Source organism: Ctenopharyngodon idella, chromosome 10 (assembly GCF_019924925.1).
Source record: "Ctenopharyngodon idella isolate HZGC_01 chromosome 10, HZGC01, whole genome shotgun sequence".
NCBI lineage: Eukaryota > Metazoa > Chordata > Actinopteri > Cypriniformes > Xenocyprididae > Ctenopharyngodon > Ctenopharyngodon idella.
Genome location: NC_067229.1, coordinates 25,699,579 through 25,719,150, shown reverse-complemented (window position 1 = coordinate 25,719,150; position 19,572 = coordinate 25,699,579). Strand labels below are relative to the sequence as shown.

Here is a 19,572-nt window from a genome sequence, read left to right as displayed (position 1 = left end):
CAGCTCAGTTTCAGAATCTTGGCAATCTTCTTATAGCCTACGCCATCTTTATGTAGAGCAACAATTCTTTTTTTCATATCCTCAGAGAGTTCTTTGCCATGAGGTGCCATGTTGAACTTCCAGTGACCAGTATGAGAGAGTGAGAGTGATAACACCAAATTTAACACACCTGCTCCCCATTCACACCTGAGACCTTGTAACACTAACGAGTCACATGACATCGGGGAGAGAAAATGGCTAATTGGGCCCAATTTGGACATTTTCACTTAGGGGTGTACTCACTTTTGTGGCCAGCAGTTCAGACATTAATGGCTGTGTGTTGAGTTATTTTGAGGGGACAGCAAATTTACACTGTTATACAAGCTGTACACTCACTACTTTACATTGTAGCAAAGTGTCATTTCTTCAGTGTTGTCATATGAAAAGATATAATAAAATATTTACAAAAATGTGAGGGGTGTACTCACTTCTGTGAGATACTGTAAATGTTTGCAGGAATATAAAAGAATTATAATCACGATACCTGTGGGAACTTCAGGCCCTGTTAACAAATGGAACCTTATTGTAAAATGTTTTGATGACAATTTTGCTTTTCCAATGAACTGTTCCTTTAATTTATAATACTGTATGTGGGCAGATCACATATTTTCATAGTTCTTCATACTTCCTGTCCTGTGCTGGGAATGATTGGTTTTTTGTGTGTATTGAGGAGGAACAGAAGGTCAGCCCAGGCCAGTGGAATAGGCTATAGGCCTTCTGTAATTGAAGTGTCATGTGAGACGTGTGTTTTTGTATGTGAGACATATGACATCACTGACACACCTTTTAAATAGAGCGAAAAGCAGTGATACCAGCTAAATTGGGTGGAATGTTGCAGTAAATGTTTTGTGTGTTTGTGCTTGTTCACGTTTTATTTTCTAATGGTGTTGAAAGACAAGCTTGCATCATGTACCTTTAAAAGAGTGTTTGTGTGGTATTACTCGGTTAAAGTAGTTAAATAAGAATGTGTGCACATCTGTCAATCAAAATGTGCTTATAGCCACATTTTCAGAATATAGGTATTTGCAAGGTTTTCTTGCAAACATTGGGCCTCATTCTTTAATCACAAGCAACATGAATTTCTAAATAGTAATCTAAATAGTAAGTAATTTGTTTCTTAAATTGTAACATTGAACTAAATGCAGCAATTTAAATAAAAATCATTTGCACAATTGCATTCTGCATGAGTTTTATGAAACAGAACCATATGTACAAAGAAATTAGTTTCCAAGAATTATTATGGGTGGTTACCTAAAACCCCAAAGTAAAACAAAAAGTTGCAAGTTTCCATCATCAATCTTAAAATGTACTGTGCATGTTATTTGTAAGTAGATGTATGGTCACTTCACTATTTATGCCTAGTCTATGCATTTGCAGTCTCTAACCTCTGTCAAATTGGACAAGATTAGATTAAAGGTTGCAGGGATTGTGTAGCCTTTCCAGGAACTCAAGCACATGTTTGACTATGACGCTTTTTCTTGACGGCCTCTCCGGTTTCTTGGAATGCAATGTGTAACATTTACCAGCCTCTGCTGCCGATTTCAAAACAACCCTGAGCTAACCTCCATCACACTCTTTGCCCTTAGTCTTTCTTCAACATGTTGACACCGTTTATGGTAATGGTTTTCTTCTTTTTTTGGGAGGGGGGTGGGGTGGGGGTGTTGTAAATGCACTGTATGAAGGCAAAGGCCACTTTCTCACTGGCCAGGACTGATGTGATGCAAGGATTTCCCTGAATTTCTTGCGAAATCTTAGCTGCGTAACAAAATGTTGTTTAGTACTGAGCGCTGCTCAAGTCATAGAGTTTAGTCTCAAAAAAATCCACTAATACATGACACATTTGATCCACTATTTTTCATCTAGTTCTCTAGTAGCGCCTTGAGTGTAAGAAAGGCGCAATACAAATAAAATTTATTATTATTATTATTATTAAAATCAATGTTTGTCATAAACTATTTTAAGGTCTTTGGTAGCCAAATATATAGATTTGTTTGTAAAACAAAATGATGGCTAATGAAATGAGAGGATTCCAGTAAAATTAGATCTTGTCATTGCTCATGTTTATATATTGTGGTTGTCTGTATGTACTGTATAAAAGTCTTACGGTCAAACACTGCCGTCCAAGAGCGTTAATCAGAAATAGTCAATTTGGAAGGAAAGACAGTCAGTTAGTGTGGCCTTGTCCTAGATTTATAAACACTATGATTTATTCATGTTTTCTTTTTTCTCTTTTTGCCAGAGAGAGGTGGCAGTTGCCCGTGGAGGGTTGTGAACTGCTTTATTAGTGAGCACTTATGCAACACGTCTCTCCGCTTTCATGTGTAAACATATTTCACACAAGATCTTGAGTAAGAGTTGTGCAACGGAGTCAAAAGATGGCCTGATTACAATTGTGAAAGGAACCTGTCCTTGTAAGTTGCGGTTACATGCCAAAACAGCAAATTTCTGAAGAAAAGATTCATGATTCAAATATTATGAATGCAGGTTGTCTTATAAATAATAAATATTGATTTTATTAATATAAAGACAGTTCTGTAAAGCCCTACAGTGTTTACACTCTTCGGGAAATCAACCTAAAAATGCCTTGCTTACGACTGAATCTACACATAATAAAATTCACAAAGTGGTAATAAAACTCGCTCATCCATGTATTCACCCTCATGTTTTTCCAAACCTGTATTTTGTTGTGTTTTCTGTGCAATGCAAGAATTTAGGAATATTTACAAGTCTCTTTTTCCATACAACAATAGATCATGTATAAGACTCTCAACTCGAAGAACCACTAGTCCATTTGACTTGTACTCTATATTCCAAGTCTTCTGAAGCCGGTAGCTTTATGCAGGGAACAGTTTGAAACTCCCATCCACCGAAACTTTCTCCATTTTAGGCTACACACAGTATATCAAACTTGTGCACCTGCATTCAGTTAACACGTAGAAACCATTGGCATTTTGAACCAATGCCATTTTTTAATCTGAATGCGGATGCATGTTTGTGTGAAGAACAAACTGAAATTTATCACAGGACTTTAAATGTAGCACACATAAAATGTCCTTATTATCTGACAGATGTCACTTGATCTACTTTTAATATGATTTTATGTTGCTGTTTATTTGTTTTGTGTACTAGAACTTGATAACCCTGGTCATTTTGAGCTCTGCTGTAGTTGTTCAAGCTCTACTGGTAAAAAGTTTGGAATAGAATTGAAAAATATACAGTTTGCCCTTAACTAGAATGTCGTCTTATCACTTGGCACGTCTATGTTATCTAGCAAAACCGGTAACATGTTTTCAACATACATTACCTAGATATCAATGGAGTTCATTTCCTGCAGTTAAATAGATAAAATTCTAGCTATTGTTTAAAAACATTACAGCCTGTCATAAGCATGCACACAGCTTCAGATTCTCAGTGCGCGCAAACACACACACACACACACACACACACACACACACACACACACACACACACACACACACACATTGTACCTTCATTTGTTTGCTGGCAATTTCTGTTTATTCTGCTGTTTTGAATTGAAAACAAAATGGTTTGTACAATTTTCCTTGTCTTTATTTTATTGTGTTGTAGTGACCATAATTACCTCCATTTTTGTACATGTGGATTGTGACCTTAACTGCCCACTGAAATGCGCAAGTGTAGTTTAGTTTAAATAGTGAAAATCTTTGTGTAAATTGAAATAAATGAAGGCTCCCAGGAACATGGGTGCAACAAGTGGGCCAATCATTTTCAAAACTCATTGTAAAACACTTTGCTTTGTGTTGTACAATTTTCTGAGACCGGTGTACAATTTTCTAAAGCTCAGGCTGCACAGTCGATACCATGCTGAAACACGGGTCATGAGTTTTTGTCTTCCACCACAACACTTTTCAACGAATGACCAATACCTTTCAAATGTTTGTGTGCAACAAACATTTATCAGATGAGTGTTTCTGAGTATGGAGAGGTGGACTGGGTCACCGCTAAGATGCAGACTTCTGTTGCAGTTGCAAATTACGATGTGTATTTTTGATAGTGTTAAGACCACTGAAGCACAATACAACTTTTTGCTCAATTTTCCAAATTCTACTCAGAACTGATCTGTGGTCAAATGGGGAGTTTTCTAACACTTTAAAGATGTTGTTTTCAGTTTTTCTGAAATCAAAGAATTGACAAAAGGTGTCCTGAGAAGTCACATCTGTCTTTTTGACAGCCTTAGACACCATAAACCAAGAAGCATCTGGCGCTATAGTTTAGCCGATCAGAGAACTTAAGCATTGAGTTTTGCCGGTATGTCTTTGGAAGATAGGGGTTCGAAAGAGAAGCTGCTAACAATAACTGAAATCATCATTGTCATCTGTTTCCACAAAAATATGAAGATTTTAACATTGATAATAATAATGTGACACTGAAGACTGGAGTAATGATGCTGAAAATTCAGCTTTGCATCACAGGAATAAATTAAAATTTAAAATATATAACAATAGAAAACAGTTATTTTAAATTGTGGTAATATTTCTCAGTATTACTGTTTTTTTTCTGTATTTTTGATCAAACAAATCAAAGCCTTGGTGAGCAGAAGACGTCTTTTAAAAACGTTAAAAAATCTTACTAGCCCCAGACTTTTAAACTATAATCATACATGCTTTGAATGTAATTCCAAGTCACATATTTCTATAACATTATTTGTCATCATATTCTGGCTCTAGGGGGAACTCAGCGTCTGCCCCGAACTGTAGGAGTGTCCATAGCTAAAGAGCTGATATTCGCGGCGCGGGTGCTGAGTGGTGATGAGGCCAAGAGTCTCGGCCTAGTCAATCATGCTGTGGAGCAAAATCAGAGTGGAGATGCTGCGTATTTGCGAGCTCTGGATCTGGCCCGTGAATTCATCCCTCAGGTATGATGCTCGCTCATTCAGCTTCTACAGTTTCGTAGTGTACGTTGTTCTAATGAAGGTTTGATGATTGTTCTCTCTCAGGGGCCAATTGCAATTAGAATGGCGAAGTTAGCAATCAACCAGGGAATAGAGGTAAGATTGCACATTGTACTGACTTTTCTGATCAAAAATATAGAGTTGTTTTCTTGTGTTCCTGGTTTTTGAGAGTGAGGCAACCTGTCTGTGTTGGCATCTTTTACCAAGTGACTAGAATGTTTGCCAAAATACTGTAGAGTTTGATTGAACAAACTGACATCAACCAAAAAAAGATGGGAAGCATTTTCTTCTCCATTTTAAAAAGCTGATATTTATTTTGATATAAGTTAGTACAATTATTATAGTTGTATTATAGATAACCTAGTTATTTGCATTTCGCATTAATTGTTTCCCTGCTGTCTGTGAGCGAACCTAATAGATCACACATAATGTGATGGAGCAGATATACCAGTGTTAAGCCCTATTTGGACGGTAATCGTTTTTCATAGGGATGTAAGGTATTTTCAACATTTACGGGGCTAGACGGTGATGTTATTGCCATCCAGAGTGTCAGTGTTTTTTTCCCACCACCCGCGTAAAAACGTTTGTTTTTTGACAAACACCAAAGTCATGTGGTAATTAAATTGCCATCCGAATCCACATCTCTTGAGTTTATAAGAGGAGATCAATTCTAAATTTCACAGTTTAAATCCTTTATCATTAAATCCTCACAGTTTAATCCTTTTTAACCACTGCGGAACACTGTACATAGTTGCACTTCACTGTAATTAGAATGCATTTTAAATAAGTACACTTTTATTACTGATATGCTGTTAAGTATTTACAAGAACAATATTTCATCACTGCTCCACCTCAGCGAAAGGAGAAAGAGGAAAAAAGGCATGTAAACATTTGAAATGGGCCGTTACAGCAATACGATTTTAAAAAGGGATATTATTAATAAATAGGATATTATTTTCCTATTATTAAATTAAATATGAATTTATTTGTATTATTCCAAGCATAGCATATTACCTTTAATTTACAGAAGACAATCATACAACCATGTGAGCAGCAGGATCACTAAACTCACTCCTCCACCATGAATAAATCGCCATCTGAATGCATGAGTTTTATCACTGAGGTGCCATGCAAATTTATTTTTACAGACGTGAGAAACAATTACCGTCCGAATAGGGCTTTATACTACCTACGTCCATCTCTCAGCATGTATATGCTTACCAGTAAAAGTGTGTTGTACGTGAAGTCATGTGCAACTGTCAACTGAGATACCAAAGAGAGAGTCTGCTTTATGACATTACCTTGACCCTAGAGGCCAGCCTGTCAACACCACACATACTTTAGGAAGTGACCTCCTCATCTTTTCTGTTGATGTCATTAAAAGAGAGAAAAAAGCCAACATAAGCTCATTGGAAAAACTTGCCTCTATCTACATGTTAGCAAAACTCCTAAAACGTAACGATACAATTCACTGCAGTTGAAATGAACACTAGAGGCAGTAAAACACCAACAACATTTATTCTTTTCACACAAATTATGATTACAGGGGCAAATTATTAATTAATAAGGACGTAGTATTGTGCATGGAATCGCACAGAAATATGATATGGCCTTTTATCATAGTGCATCATTTGTAAAGTAATACATTTTGATGTTTGTATCACATAATCAGCTCCATATGTGTGGCTATTCTGACATAGTAAACTTGCTCGGTAGCTCACCTGGTACAGCACTGCACTTGCAATGCGCTCATGTCGAGTCCCATGAAGCACCAGTCATGATAACAAAGCAAACTAAAGCATCATGCTTAATGTTTTCATCTCACGTTTGCTTTTGTTAACACTATCAGTCAGGTTTAGAGTAGGTGGTACGTTATTTTCAAACATGATAGAGCATTAACATTTTAGTGCCAGTCACCAGACATTTAATTTCCAAACTACCATTATACACTGTAAAAAAACGTATCGTGATTTTAACGGTAAAAGACTGTAAAAATGCTACAGTGAAAAACAGTTAATTGGTTTACAGAAAGTTTCCATACTATATACAGTAAATAACTGTAATAGATCTAATGGTACATTTAATGTAATTTTACGGTAAAATACTGTTAAATTTACAGTTTTTGGAAGTGAAAATAACAAGTCATTGTATAATTTACAGTGAAAAAACGTAAATTGACATTCCCACAATTCCCTGCGTGACACTTCACATTTGATGTTTTTTTTGTTGAAATAACGGTTTCTTCTTATCTTTTTCTAATCAGTTATGTACATTAGGGTTTTGTGTTACATCTAATGTTGTTAAATTAATGTTTATTGCATTTTTTAAATTTGATGTGTGTTACCATGATGGTGTTTAGTGTTTGTGTGAATGACACTGTATGCACCTTCTATGTATTAGTATTGTCCTTCTTAGCTTTTGGAAAAGCTGCTTGTGATGAGCTTTGATTCATCATGTGACTCTCATCACCACTGTGTTATTGGTGGTTGTCAGTGTAAAGGTACAAAACAGATATTAGTATTTCAGTAGGTTGGTAAATTAACATTATATCAGTTAATGAAATATGTTCTTTTTTTTCTTTTTCTCTTTACAGCGTGTAAAATAAACAGTTATGAACCGTAATTATTACAATATAAACCTTTAAATTATATGGTTTTTGAACTGTGAAATAGACAGTAAACTAAGTGCTGTCCTGTAAAACCTAAAGCGTTGCAACTGTATTTTTTTAAGGTAAAGTTCTGGCAACCACAGCTGCCATTTTTTTAACCATAAATTTTACGGGGATTTTTTTTTTTTTTTTACAATGTAGTATGTACAATAACCAATGTAATACAACATTGTCTTATTCAAATTCATCTGTTCCAGAGAAAAATTAAACCGCTTTTTGCATCACTCACCGGACATTTCACTTTGAAAGAAAGTGTTGCAAAACATGCAAGAAGCAACATGATATCATTTTGCAGAAATGTTGCCACTGACACATTTTTTCCAATGTGCCTGGGTTGAAAAAAGCAATTCCTTTTATTTAAAGATGCTTCACTAGGAAGCAAAATAGCTTGTTTCCATCTGACCTTCTTTAGAAGAGCTGTCGTTGTTGAAATGGAGAAAGAGCTCTATTGAACCTCTAATGCCAAAGGACATTTACTTAAAATTTGGTTGTTTTTCTAGTGAGGAGTTCAGATATTTCTGTTTTTGTAAAATGCCAAGGTCACCTACAAAAGTAGGTCTCTGTTCTTCTGTGTTGTCATGAGGAGCTCTTGCACATTTATTGGATGGTTTGTTCCTACGGCTACAAGGAGAAAAGAAAGTGTGTTGTGTGGGCATTCAACATCAATTCAGACTTAAGTGTTCTCACAACTAATACAGTAGCTGTGGTCCATGTAAACAGTCTGCAAATGAAAACGGATGATGCAAAACTAGTGTGATGTTGATTTATTTTATTTTTCCCAGGTGGATTTAAAGACAGGATTAGCCATTGAAGAGGCATGTTATGCCCAGGTACTGTATGTTTACACAATAAAAATTGATCTGAGAATCAAAATACTATTCTGTTTTTGTTGAGTAATATTGTTCTACAATAAAGCACAACAGTTGGGTTCCAAAGTAAAAACCCTATTTGTTTTCAGCATGGAGAAATATATTTTAACAATGATAAATAAACCTTTCAAGAGCCGTGTCCCTGTGGACAGGGCTCTGACATATTAACTCAAGTTTAAATCCCAGCTCGGGGTCCTTTCCCAATCCTGTTCCCCTCTCTCCTCTCCTATGTACTTCCTCATAGTGTCCTGTCCTGTAATTTCATATAATCAGTCTGTGTATCATATAGTGTTAACATAATGCACATCATGCAGAGAGGGAACGCTGGCCTAGATCACTCAGAAAGCCACTATATTTAGCTCTTAAGACGGCACAGCTTCAGCGTTCAACTGATACGACTCTGTTGTCTCCTAGGTGATCCCAACCAAAGACAGGCTGGAAGGTTTGCTGGCGTTCAAAGAAAAACGTCCTCCTTGCTATAAGGGCGAGTAACACCGGCCTAACAAACCCAATTACAAGCAAATTGCCTTTCAATGTTGTTGTAAAGAATGTTGCATACCTGAAATATTTGGAGCACTGCCAGGGGCCCGATGATGGTCAAACCTGTAGGGATTTCAGCTGAAATATGTGAAGAGCAAGTTTGAAAGATGAAAGCTATTCCTCTGTCTGCGGATCAAATTCTTTTTGCATGGTATGTTTTCCTTTATGTTTTATGTTTGTTACCTAATGTAAAGAAATATTGTTCATTCTCATTCTCATCAGTTAAAATAATACAGAATGCACTTCAAATGAACACAAAATGGAAAATAAGCTATTATATATATGCATAACAAGAGAGTTCAAGGAGTGTGCAGTACTACCCAAACAAAATCTGGTTTGGTCGGTTGATTCCAGGAATCAGCACTGATATTAAGCATTAAAGCTGCTTTCACTTCAAACATGTGCATATAATTAGTACCCAGTTTTTGCCCTAAGGATGTTGACTCTCTCTCTCAGTATCTGTTTCGAGGTATATGTTGTAATGAAATGGCTACTGTAAGCAAAACTATTAGGAAAAAGTAGTGAAATTTGTAATTTACTGTATGCATTAAAGCCTTAAAACTTATCCACACTCTTACTTATCCATGTAATTCAACAACACAACTATTTATGATTAAAAAACAAGATAATACTGACATGTACTTCTATAAACATCTTACTTCCTCCTGTGAGTATTGCCCTAATGCTTTTAGTGTTTACTCGTGTTATCTTACAGCTACATCCTGCTCTTTATAGGTTAGATATCTGGCAGTAAACAATATATTTGCCATCACTGGCCTACAACAGCTTTATTCATGCTAATTTTGCAAACAAGGAAATGTATAACAAGAAAGTTACAAATAGTATCTATGCACTTCTGTTGAAAAGGGGCCAGTGAGATTTTTTTTTTATTTATTTTTTTTTAAAGAAATGAATACTTTATACATTAATACGAAATACATTAAATACATTAAATTGATCAAAAGTGACAGTAGAGACATTTATAATGTTACAAAAGATTTCTATTTCAAATAGATGCTGTTCTTTTGAACCTTCTATTCATTAAAGAATCCTGAACAAAATGTGTCATAGTTTCCACAAAGATATGAATCAGCACAACTGTTTTCAACATTGATAATCAGAAATGTTTCATCATTTTATGATTTCCGAAGGATCTGGAGTAACGATGCTGAAATTTCAGCTTTGATCACAGCAATAAATTACATTTAACAATATATTACAATAGAAAACAGTTATTTTAAATTGTAATAATATTTCACAATATTACTGTTTTAATGTATTTTTCATCAAATAAATAGTGAGCAGAAGTAACTGAAGAAAACAATTGTATCGACCCCCAAACTTTTGAACGGTAGTAACATCAAGGGATGTGCTTTCCAAAAAAAATAAAATAAAAATTAAACAGTGACTACGGCTATCGTGCTCCAAAAGGACCAAGAAACACTGGTAGAATTAGCACATAATATATGTCACTTTGGATAGACATAATTAAACAATATAAATATTATTTACAACTTAAATTCCACAATTGTTCTGTAACATTGAGACAGTGAAAGTGAGTCATGTTTAAGAAGAGCTCCATTCCCAGAAGTTCTGCAATCATTTCAGAGGAAGTGCTAAAGCAGTTAAAACACTTCAAAATTCACATTTAACAGAAACGAGTCTTACTTAGCTTCAGGGCTTCATTTACTGCTCAAAAAATTGTAATTGCTATCATAATAGAATATTACAGTTGTGGGTGAAAGGAGGGTGCTGCTTTTACTGTCTTTGTTATTTGAGCTTCTGTGGCAAAAGAGGAAAAAACCCAGACTGTTGCAAGAGCTGCTGTGTCAGCCAACAGGAACGTCGCCCCAGGGGCTCATGGGGGATTGTTTCATGCAGCACCATTGCTGCATTCTGACAATTATTAACCCAGTGATGTAATGCTTATCTAATATACACACAGCAGGAAAGCACATGACTGCTGGTATACATATGAGCCTAGGATGTGTTCGCTCATGTCAGCTTTATTCTTACTTTATTTGATGTATAACTGCTGCAGGCTCAAATGTCAAAAGGGCATCTATCGCTGTAATACATATTCTTCTGGTGCTGCATGTTTTTGTGGCATGCTTTGTAGTCAATTCACATCCGATTTTTAAAATGAGACAAACCGCAAATTTTTCTGTCCAGTCAGACTGTAAAGAATGATACTTATCTCTTTCTCTTTTTTTTTTTCTTTTAGCTATTTCAGCTTTGTTAAAAAACTGAAAACAGACAGAGGCTGTGTAGTTTTCAACCAATTGATGAATAAGATCGGGAAATTATCACTCTGATTCACATTGTCCAATGAAATTTGAGCTTGTTTTGCCACATTACGGTTGGTTAGTGAATTATACATCACAAACTGGCAAGATGAATAAAATATTTTTAAATATGAATATTTATAATGCATTCATATTTTTTAAATATGAACAGGAATATTTCGACTTTTGAGCGATTTTGTACTGTTTTGTACAAGTTGTCATATTAATTATAATTCAAATTTTGTTTTGTTGACCATAATATTATCGTTGATAATTTTTGAGAGAGGCACTTTTGATTCATTTTTTACATGCTGGAGCTGTTTTATATTAAAAGGTTAGTTCACCCAAAAATTAAAATTCTGTCATTAATTACTCACCCTCATGTCGCTCCACACCCGCAAGACCTTCGTTCATCTTCGGAACACAAATTAAGATATTTTTGATGAAATCCGATGGCTCAGTGAGGCCTCTATTGACAGCAAGACATTTAACACTTCAAATGCCCAGACAGGTACTAAAGACATATTTAAAACAGTTCATGTGACTACAGTGGTTCAACCTTAATGTTATGAAGCAACGAGAATACTTTTATGTGTGCCAAAAAAATAAAATAACGACTTTATTCATCAATATCTAGTGATGGGCGATTTCAAAACACTGCTTCATGAAGCTTCGAAGTTTTACCAATCTTTTGTTTCGAATCAGTGGTTCGGAGCACGTATCAAACTGCCAAAGTCACATGATTTCAGTAAACAAGGCTTTGTTACGTCATAAGTTTCGAAACATTTAGAAATTTCAGTGGTTCACGTGACTTTGGCAGTTTGATACACGCTCCGAACCACTGATTCGAAACAAAAGATTTGTAAAACTTCGAAGCTTCATGAAGCAGTGTTTTGAAATCGCCCATCACTAGATATTTAGATCTATGTATTTGACATTGAATGATTCATTCAAAAGAGTTGTTCAAAAACATTGATTCATCCAGTAATGAAACAAGTGAAATAGTTATGAGTGAGTCATTAAATCATTCATTCAAACCCATTTTTTAAAATTAATTAATTAAATATTTTTAAATAGACTGCAGCAATTAATATTTTGTCCTCTAGTAAATAATTATACACAATTTTGTTTAGTTGTCTATTCAGAATCATGGGAGAATCATGATTTCTGTTTGAAAGAAACAAATAAAAATCTTGATTCTCATTTTATCCAGAATCGTGCAACTCTAACACAAATTAAAATAACACATGCACGTTCATCTTCCCTGCTGCTGCAGCAATTTTTTAAAATGTTATGTATTTAGCCCTATATGTTTCGTCTGTTTTTATATTATTACATATTATGTATCTGCATCCACTAATCTTCCATAGTGCTGGCTATTTGACAATTCATAATCATTCATAATTATTTTGAGCAATAGGATTATATATAAAATATATAAATATTATAATATTATATAAAATTAAATTATATAAGTGGCCTATATAAAATTACAAAATAAACCTTCATCAATCAGTACTTTTTTACTTAATTACATTAAAAATCAAGTACTTTTGTACTTTCACTCAAGTAAAATTGAAAAGGAGCACAAAATACTTTCACTTGAGTATATTTTATGATACGTATCTGTACGTTTACTCAAGCACTTGATTTGTGTACTTCGTCCACCACTGGTTAGATGTAGCGCAAAACAAAGATACAAATATATATGCAACCCTTTATTTTTCAAAACAAGTCATCTTTCATAATCCATGTGTTTTTATTTTTGCAGTGTAATAATTATTTATTAGTATCACAAAGCAGAAATAAATTAATTTGTACTGCATATCACTTTTTGGACATGTAAAAAGTGTCAGTCATTAAAATACTTTAAAAAATTAATTTCTAGTAACACTTTACAACAAGGTTCCATTTAGTTAACATTAGTTAATGCATTAACTAACAAGGAGTAATGCATTTGTTCATCTTTAACTAATTATTAATAAATTATTAGTTAGTTAAAAAATACAACTGTTAGTTCATGTTAGCTCATGTCCATTAAATAATATTAACAAATACAATTTTTGATTTTAGTCATGTATTAGTAAATGCTTCAATTAACTTCAAGAATAACAAATGCTTTAGAAGTTTTTTTTTTTTTTTTGTTAGTTCATGTTAACTAATGTATTTAAACTAAAGTGTTACCATTTTCCCTTTACACTCCTAGGTTGAGCAAACAAGAATAACTTGATGTATCAAAAACTTAAACACCAGAATAGTATCCTGAAAGAATAGGCCCGAGTAGGTAATTATTAGTCCTGTAATTATTTCCTCTTATTTTATTGGTTGAGCAGGAAATGACATGCATACTTGGGTATTCAAAAACCTTTCGGGATTTTTGTCTCAGAGTCTCCTTTTCTAGTGTTCCTTCTTCTAGCATGTTTTCTCTTTGATGACAGCATTGCAGCATGTGGTGGCGGCTCAGGAATTTGAACCACATCCACATCTTCAGCCTGCATTCCTGTGTGCTCAATGAAGCCTTTATTCCAATGGTTTAACACGTAGCATGTCTTCACATGCGCTCCAGCGATAAGTTCCTCATTATATTCACCCCCCATGAAATGGTCTGCAGCACCACACCTGTGTCAGCCACAAGAATGTGCAGTGGACACGCTGCTGATGATAGATCTCAGATCATACTTAATACTTAACTTAACAGCCCACAACTGACTTTCTCAAGTGTCTTTCAGCAGAGGCTGGGCACAACAATGGTGAAATGCTTCTTAAACGCCAATTTAGTTCCTGCTAGCACACAGAATACAAATGTGTAATTTAAATTTAAAAATAAGAAAGAACAATTAAAATTTAATAAAATAAAAAAATTTATAAATTAAATTTTTCAGTATGAATTACCCATAAACATGGTATCATACACACAAAAAAATATAACTGTTACACACGCCACTGTTACACACGCAACGCGAGAGTTGATGTCTGTTTATCGCAGCTGATGCGCAACCAAATGCTTCATGAAAAATAAAGCGCAGATGATGAATGAACGATAAGGAAGCACAAAAAAATGAACTTATAATACACGAGTAAATACAAACAAGTGTTCGTTGTTAGTCGCCAACAGCACAGTAGCTCCAGACAATCAATGACACTCAAACCCAGTTTTACTCACATGTGAAGTAGCCTCAAAGCAGCCTCCGCGTCTGTTTTCAGGCCTTCTCGTGTAGCTCTCTCCAGCGCTGGAAAGCTTTTCTAATATTAACGTGTGTCCTAAAGCGCTTCATAAACCCAGTCATAAACCTTCATTCCAGTGATATTCTTTTGAGCTCTTTTGTATTGTCTCATCTCTCTTTCTGTAGTCTTTGTCATGCTCGTTCTCTCTCCTCGACCGTCATACGCCCCCTAATGCTGATTGGTTACACGTTTGTTGTTGGTGTCGGCCCAACTAACTTCCAAACAGTGTTTTTGAAAAACTACATACCCCACCTTTAAACATTTTGCTCATGCCATTTCAGTCCCTCCAGGATTTTGTGATTGCAAAATATAATGCAAAATCAAGCTAAATTTCCACAATATTTGCAGAAGCTAGCAATTTTTTGAAATTGCCACATATTTTCCACAGAATTTGGCCCAAGACGTGTCGTGTGACATCACACATTCAGCCAAAGCCCACTTCAAAATAAGTGCGTCAATTATGAGTATAGCTAAAAGGTCTCATCTACCAAGAAACATCATGGCAAAAAAACTGTACAAAACGATATGTTTCATGTTTTACATGAAGTGTTTGCATAAGTTGATGCATTGGGTGCATTTTGTCATAATGAAGCATTCATTGTTAGAATCCTGTTAATATGATGCATTGTTTGCGTTGTTTGCATGCTGTAAAATTGATTTAATAACTGCTAAAGACAGATTAACATACAACTAGGTAAATTAAATGATGGACACATTAAAATGAAAACTGTTAATGAATTTTTAATGATTTTTATTTTTGTGTTAAATTTTAAATGAAATGTTGACATTTTATTGTTGTAAATTGTTATTTATTATCTTTATAAATTAGAGACCAATGGTTCTTAATGTCAGAAAAGTAATAAAAATGTGTACAAAATGTTGTCTGTCGTATACCTTTTGAACGTAGAAAGTGTTTAGATAATGTTTTCACAGGGAGTAGTTTAAAAGAAAATTTCTGTGCTTGCCAAGTCAATTAGCTTTCCAGGAAAAAAAAAAAAAAACACTAAAAAGCCACCTGTAATTTCTATAACAAAATTTAAATAAAGCCACTACAAAATCAAGCATTTTTCGCAAAAAATCCACCACTTGAATCAATTAAGGCCCGTTCACTCCAAGGACGGTAACTACTGTATACTGATAACTATAATGATACAGCAGAGTCCACACCACAACTATAACGGTAATGGCACAGTGAAACTATATTGTTGGAATCACTTTCAGAAGGTTGTTTTTTGTTTGTTTTTTTCATGCTAAAGGTGTCTTGCTGCATACTGCAGTGTTTGGTCTGTTTTAGTGTCCCAGATTTGCTCTTGAATCTAAGACTACTAAATGTAGTTGACCCATTTTTTCTGTAACCACTTGGTGTTTGGTAAGTGTACTGTGAAAGTTGTATTTATTAATCTCAACTGTCAATTGAAAACTCACTGACATATTTTACTTTGAGCACACATAGTCTGTATATGGAAACATAATCTCAGACATACTTTGCAGCATTTGCGATGTCCTCGTTGTCTCAGCTTGTATTCTTTAAAGCTGCTTTGACACAATGTGTACTGTGAAAAACGTTATGTAAATATAATTGAGAGGAAAATTATAACTGTTATTTGAATACATCTATGTCTCATTCCAGACTGTAAATTTGTAAAATTAACCATCTGCTATTGTGGCAATTAGTTTTATGTATTACAGCATGTAGACACATGTAATATGTGTTGCATAAGAGCAGAATCAACATGAGAGGACAGTGCCATTTGTGTGCTATACTTGTGAATGACAACATAAATATTAGTCTTACAGTATTTCATTAACTCATATGTGCTTCTTCAAGCTTAGTAGTCCCATAAGTTATTTTTTTGCTGGAAATATTCTTGGCTCAAAGCACAAGTATTCTATAAATAATGTGGTGTGATGTAGTGACATTTGCTCAGTGCTGTCTTCTTTGCACTGTTTTATGCAACAGACCTGGCATAAACATGTTTGGAAAGAATGCCATGGGTAATTTTTTTTTTTTTTTTCCAGGCACAAATTTACAGTGATGGGATTGAAATTTTAGAATGTTTAATATTAGGAGCAAAAATGATTTCAGTACTAATCCTTTCAAATTGAACTGTTTCATGAAATTTAAATTTTAATCTATATGATAATCTATATGGCTCTTATACTGTAGTAGTTGACTATGTTATGGAGCCAATTAAGGGACACAATGATTGGGAGGAAAAATTACATTTCTATGCTTTTGCATTCACTCGCAAAACTTTTGGGGAAACAAAAAATTTGCAAGCAAATGCAATGTTTCTCAGAGGAAAGCAATACTTTTGCAAGCAAAAACAGTTTTTGGGGGGAGCAAAACTTTAGCTCGTAAACACAAAGTTTCTCGGTGGAATGAAAAACTTTTGTGAATGAGCATAAAGTTTTTCTGAGAAACGTAATACGTTTGTGAGTGAGCAGTTTCTTGGAGAAACGCGAACATTTTGCAAGTGAACGTAATGTTTTTCAGAGGAACGCAATACTTTTGTGAGCAAACAATGTTTTTTGGAGGAATGCAATATATTGTGAGTAAACAAAATTTCTCAGAGGAACACAAAACTTGTGAATGAGCACAAAGTTTCTAAACTAAACACTTTAGCAAGCAAACAGTTTCTTGGAGGAACGCAAACATTTTGCAAGCGAATGCAAAGTTTCTTGGAGGTATACAAAATTTGTGATTGAGCGCAGTTTCGTGGATGAACGCAATAGTTTTGAAAGCAAATGAAAAATTTTTGCAAAGGAACAACGTTATTTGGAGGAACATAATATTTCGAGCGGATGCAAAATTTCTCAGAGAAACGAAATACCTTTTAAAGGGTTAGTTCACCCAAAAATGAAAATGACATTTTTTTTACTTACCCTCATGTTGTTCTACACACGTAAGACCTTCGTTCATCTTTGGAACACAAACTAAGATATTTTTGATGAAATCCGATGGCTCATTAAGGCCTCCATTGCCAGCAATGTCACTGAATCTCTCAAGATCCAGAAAGGTACTAAAGACATACACTATATTGCCAAAAGTTTTGAGACGCCTGCCTTTACGTGCACATGAACTTTAATGACATCCCATTCTTAATCCTTAGGGTTTAATATGGAGTTGGCCCACCCTTTGCAGCTATAACATCTTCAACTCTTCTGGGAAGGCTTTCCACAAGGTTAAGGAGTGTGTTTATGGGAATTTTTGACCATTCTTCTAGAAGTGCGTTTGTGAGGTCAGGCAGTGATGTTGGCGAGAAGGCCTGGCTCGCAGTCTCCGCTCTAATTCATCCCAAAGGTGTTCTATCGGGTTGAGGTCAGGACTCTGTGCAGGCCAGTCAAGTTCCTCCACACCAAACTCACTCATCCATGTCTTTATGGACCTTGCTTTGTGCACTGGTGCGCAGTCATGTTGGAACAGGGCCATCCCCAAACTCTTCCCACAAAGTTGGGAGCATGAAATTGTCCAAAATGTTTTGGTAGGCTGAAGCATTAAGAGTTCCTTCCACTGGAACTAAGGGGCCAAGCCCAACCCCTGAAAAACAACCCCACACCATAATCCCCCCTCCACCAAACTTTACACTTGGCACAATGCAATCAGGCAAGTACTGTTCTCCTGGCAACCGCCAAACCCAGACTTGTCCATCAGATTTCCAGACAGAGAAGCGTGATTCTTCACTCCAGAGAACATGTCTCCACTGCTCTAGAGTCCAGTGGCGGCGTGCTTTACACCACTGCATCCGACGCTTTGCATTGCACTTGGTGATGCAAGGCTTGGATACAGATGCTCGGCCACGGAAACCCATTCCATGAAGCTCTCTATGCACTGTTCTTGAGCTAATCTGAAGGCCACACGAAGTTTGGAGGTCTGTAGCTATTGACTCTGCAGAAAGTTGGCGACTTCTGTGCACTGTGCGTCTCAGCATGCGCTGACCCCGCTCTGTGATTTTACGTGGCCTACCACTTCGTGGCTGAGTTTCTGTTGTTCCCAATTGCTTCCACTTTGTTATGATACCAGTAACAGTTGACCGTGGAATATTTAGTAGTGAGGAAATTTCAGGAATGGACTTATTGCACAGGTGGCAACCTATCACGGTACCACGCTTGAATTCACTGAGCCCCTGAAAGCGATCCATTCTATCACACGTTTGTAGAAACAGTCTGCATGCCTAGGTGCTTGATTTTATACACCTGTGCCCATGGAAGTGATTGGAACACCTGAATTCAATGATTTGGAGGGGTGTCCCAATACTTTTGGCAATATAGTGTATTTAAAACATTTCATGTGAGTACAGTGGTTCTACCTTAATTTTATAAAGCGACGAGAATACTTTTTGTGCGGCAAAAAAACAAAATAACGACTTTTCAACAATATCTAGTGATGGGTAATTTCAAAACACTGCTTCGAAGCTTTATGAATCTTTTGTTTCGAATCAGTGGTTCAGAGCGCCAAAGTCACATAAACGAGGCTTCGTTTACGCGATCCGAACCACTGATTCGAAACAAAAGATTCGTAAAGCTTCGAAGCAGTGTTTTGAAATCAGCCGTCACTAAATGTTGAAAAGTCTTAATTTGTGTTCCGAAGATGAACGAAGGTCTTACGGGTGTAGAACGACATGAGGGTGAGTAATAAATGACATAATTTTCATTTTTGGGTGAACTAACACTTTAACAGTTAACAGTTTCTTGGAGGAACGCAAACATTTTGCGAGCAAATGCAATATTTTTCAAAGGAACGCAATACTTTTGTGAGTGAACAAAATTTCTAAGAGGAACACAAAACTTGTAAGCAGAAAGTTTTTAAGAGAAACAAAATACTTTTGCGAGCAAAGTTTCTTGGAGGAATGGAAAAAAAATTGTGAGAACACAGAAGATTTGTGACTAAATGCAAAAGAATTTAAATATAATTTTTCCATCATCTTTTGACTCCTACGATATAACCATTGAAATGACTGAACTTCTGCCTTTTGCTTGCAGTATTTTCTGGGACTGATTGAGGTTTGTGTATGT

General features: G+C 35.5%; 1 protein-coding gene and 1 long non-coding RNA gene across 3 annotated transcripts in view; one reads left to right on the top strand and one right to left on the bottom strand.

Moving 5' to 3' along the window:
* Positions 1-11,466, top strand: part of auh (AU RNA binding protein/enoyl-CoA hydratase) — a 31,947-nt gene extending 20,481 nt beyond the window's left edge. For both annotated transcript variants that reach the window (XM_051908740.1, XM_051908741.1), the window contains 4 exons: positions 4,746-4,933; positions 5,015-5,065; positions 8,420-8,467; positions 8,921-11,466. In XM_051908740.1, the coding sequence (XP_051764700.1) occupies positions 4,746-4,933; positions 5,015-5,065; positions 8,420-8,467; positions 8,921-8,998 (365 nt within the window). In that variant the 3' untranslated portion in view covers positions 8,999-11,466. The remainder of the gene's footprint in view (positions 1-4,745; positions 4,934-5,014; positions 5,066-8,419; positions 8,468-8,920) is intronic.
* Positions 11,467-13,036: 1,570 nt separating this feature from the next.
* LOC127520531 (uncharacterized) lies at positions 13,037-18,943 on the bottom strand. The gene is made up of 2 exons (XR_007932147.1): positions 14,495-18,943; positions 13,037-14,112 (listed from the first exon to the last, which is right to left on the bottom strand). It is a non-coding gene; the product is annotated as an uncharacterized LOC127520531 (long non-coding RNA).
* Positions 18,944-19,572: the final 629 nt, after the last annotated feature.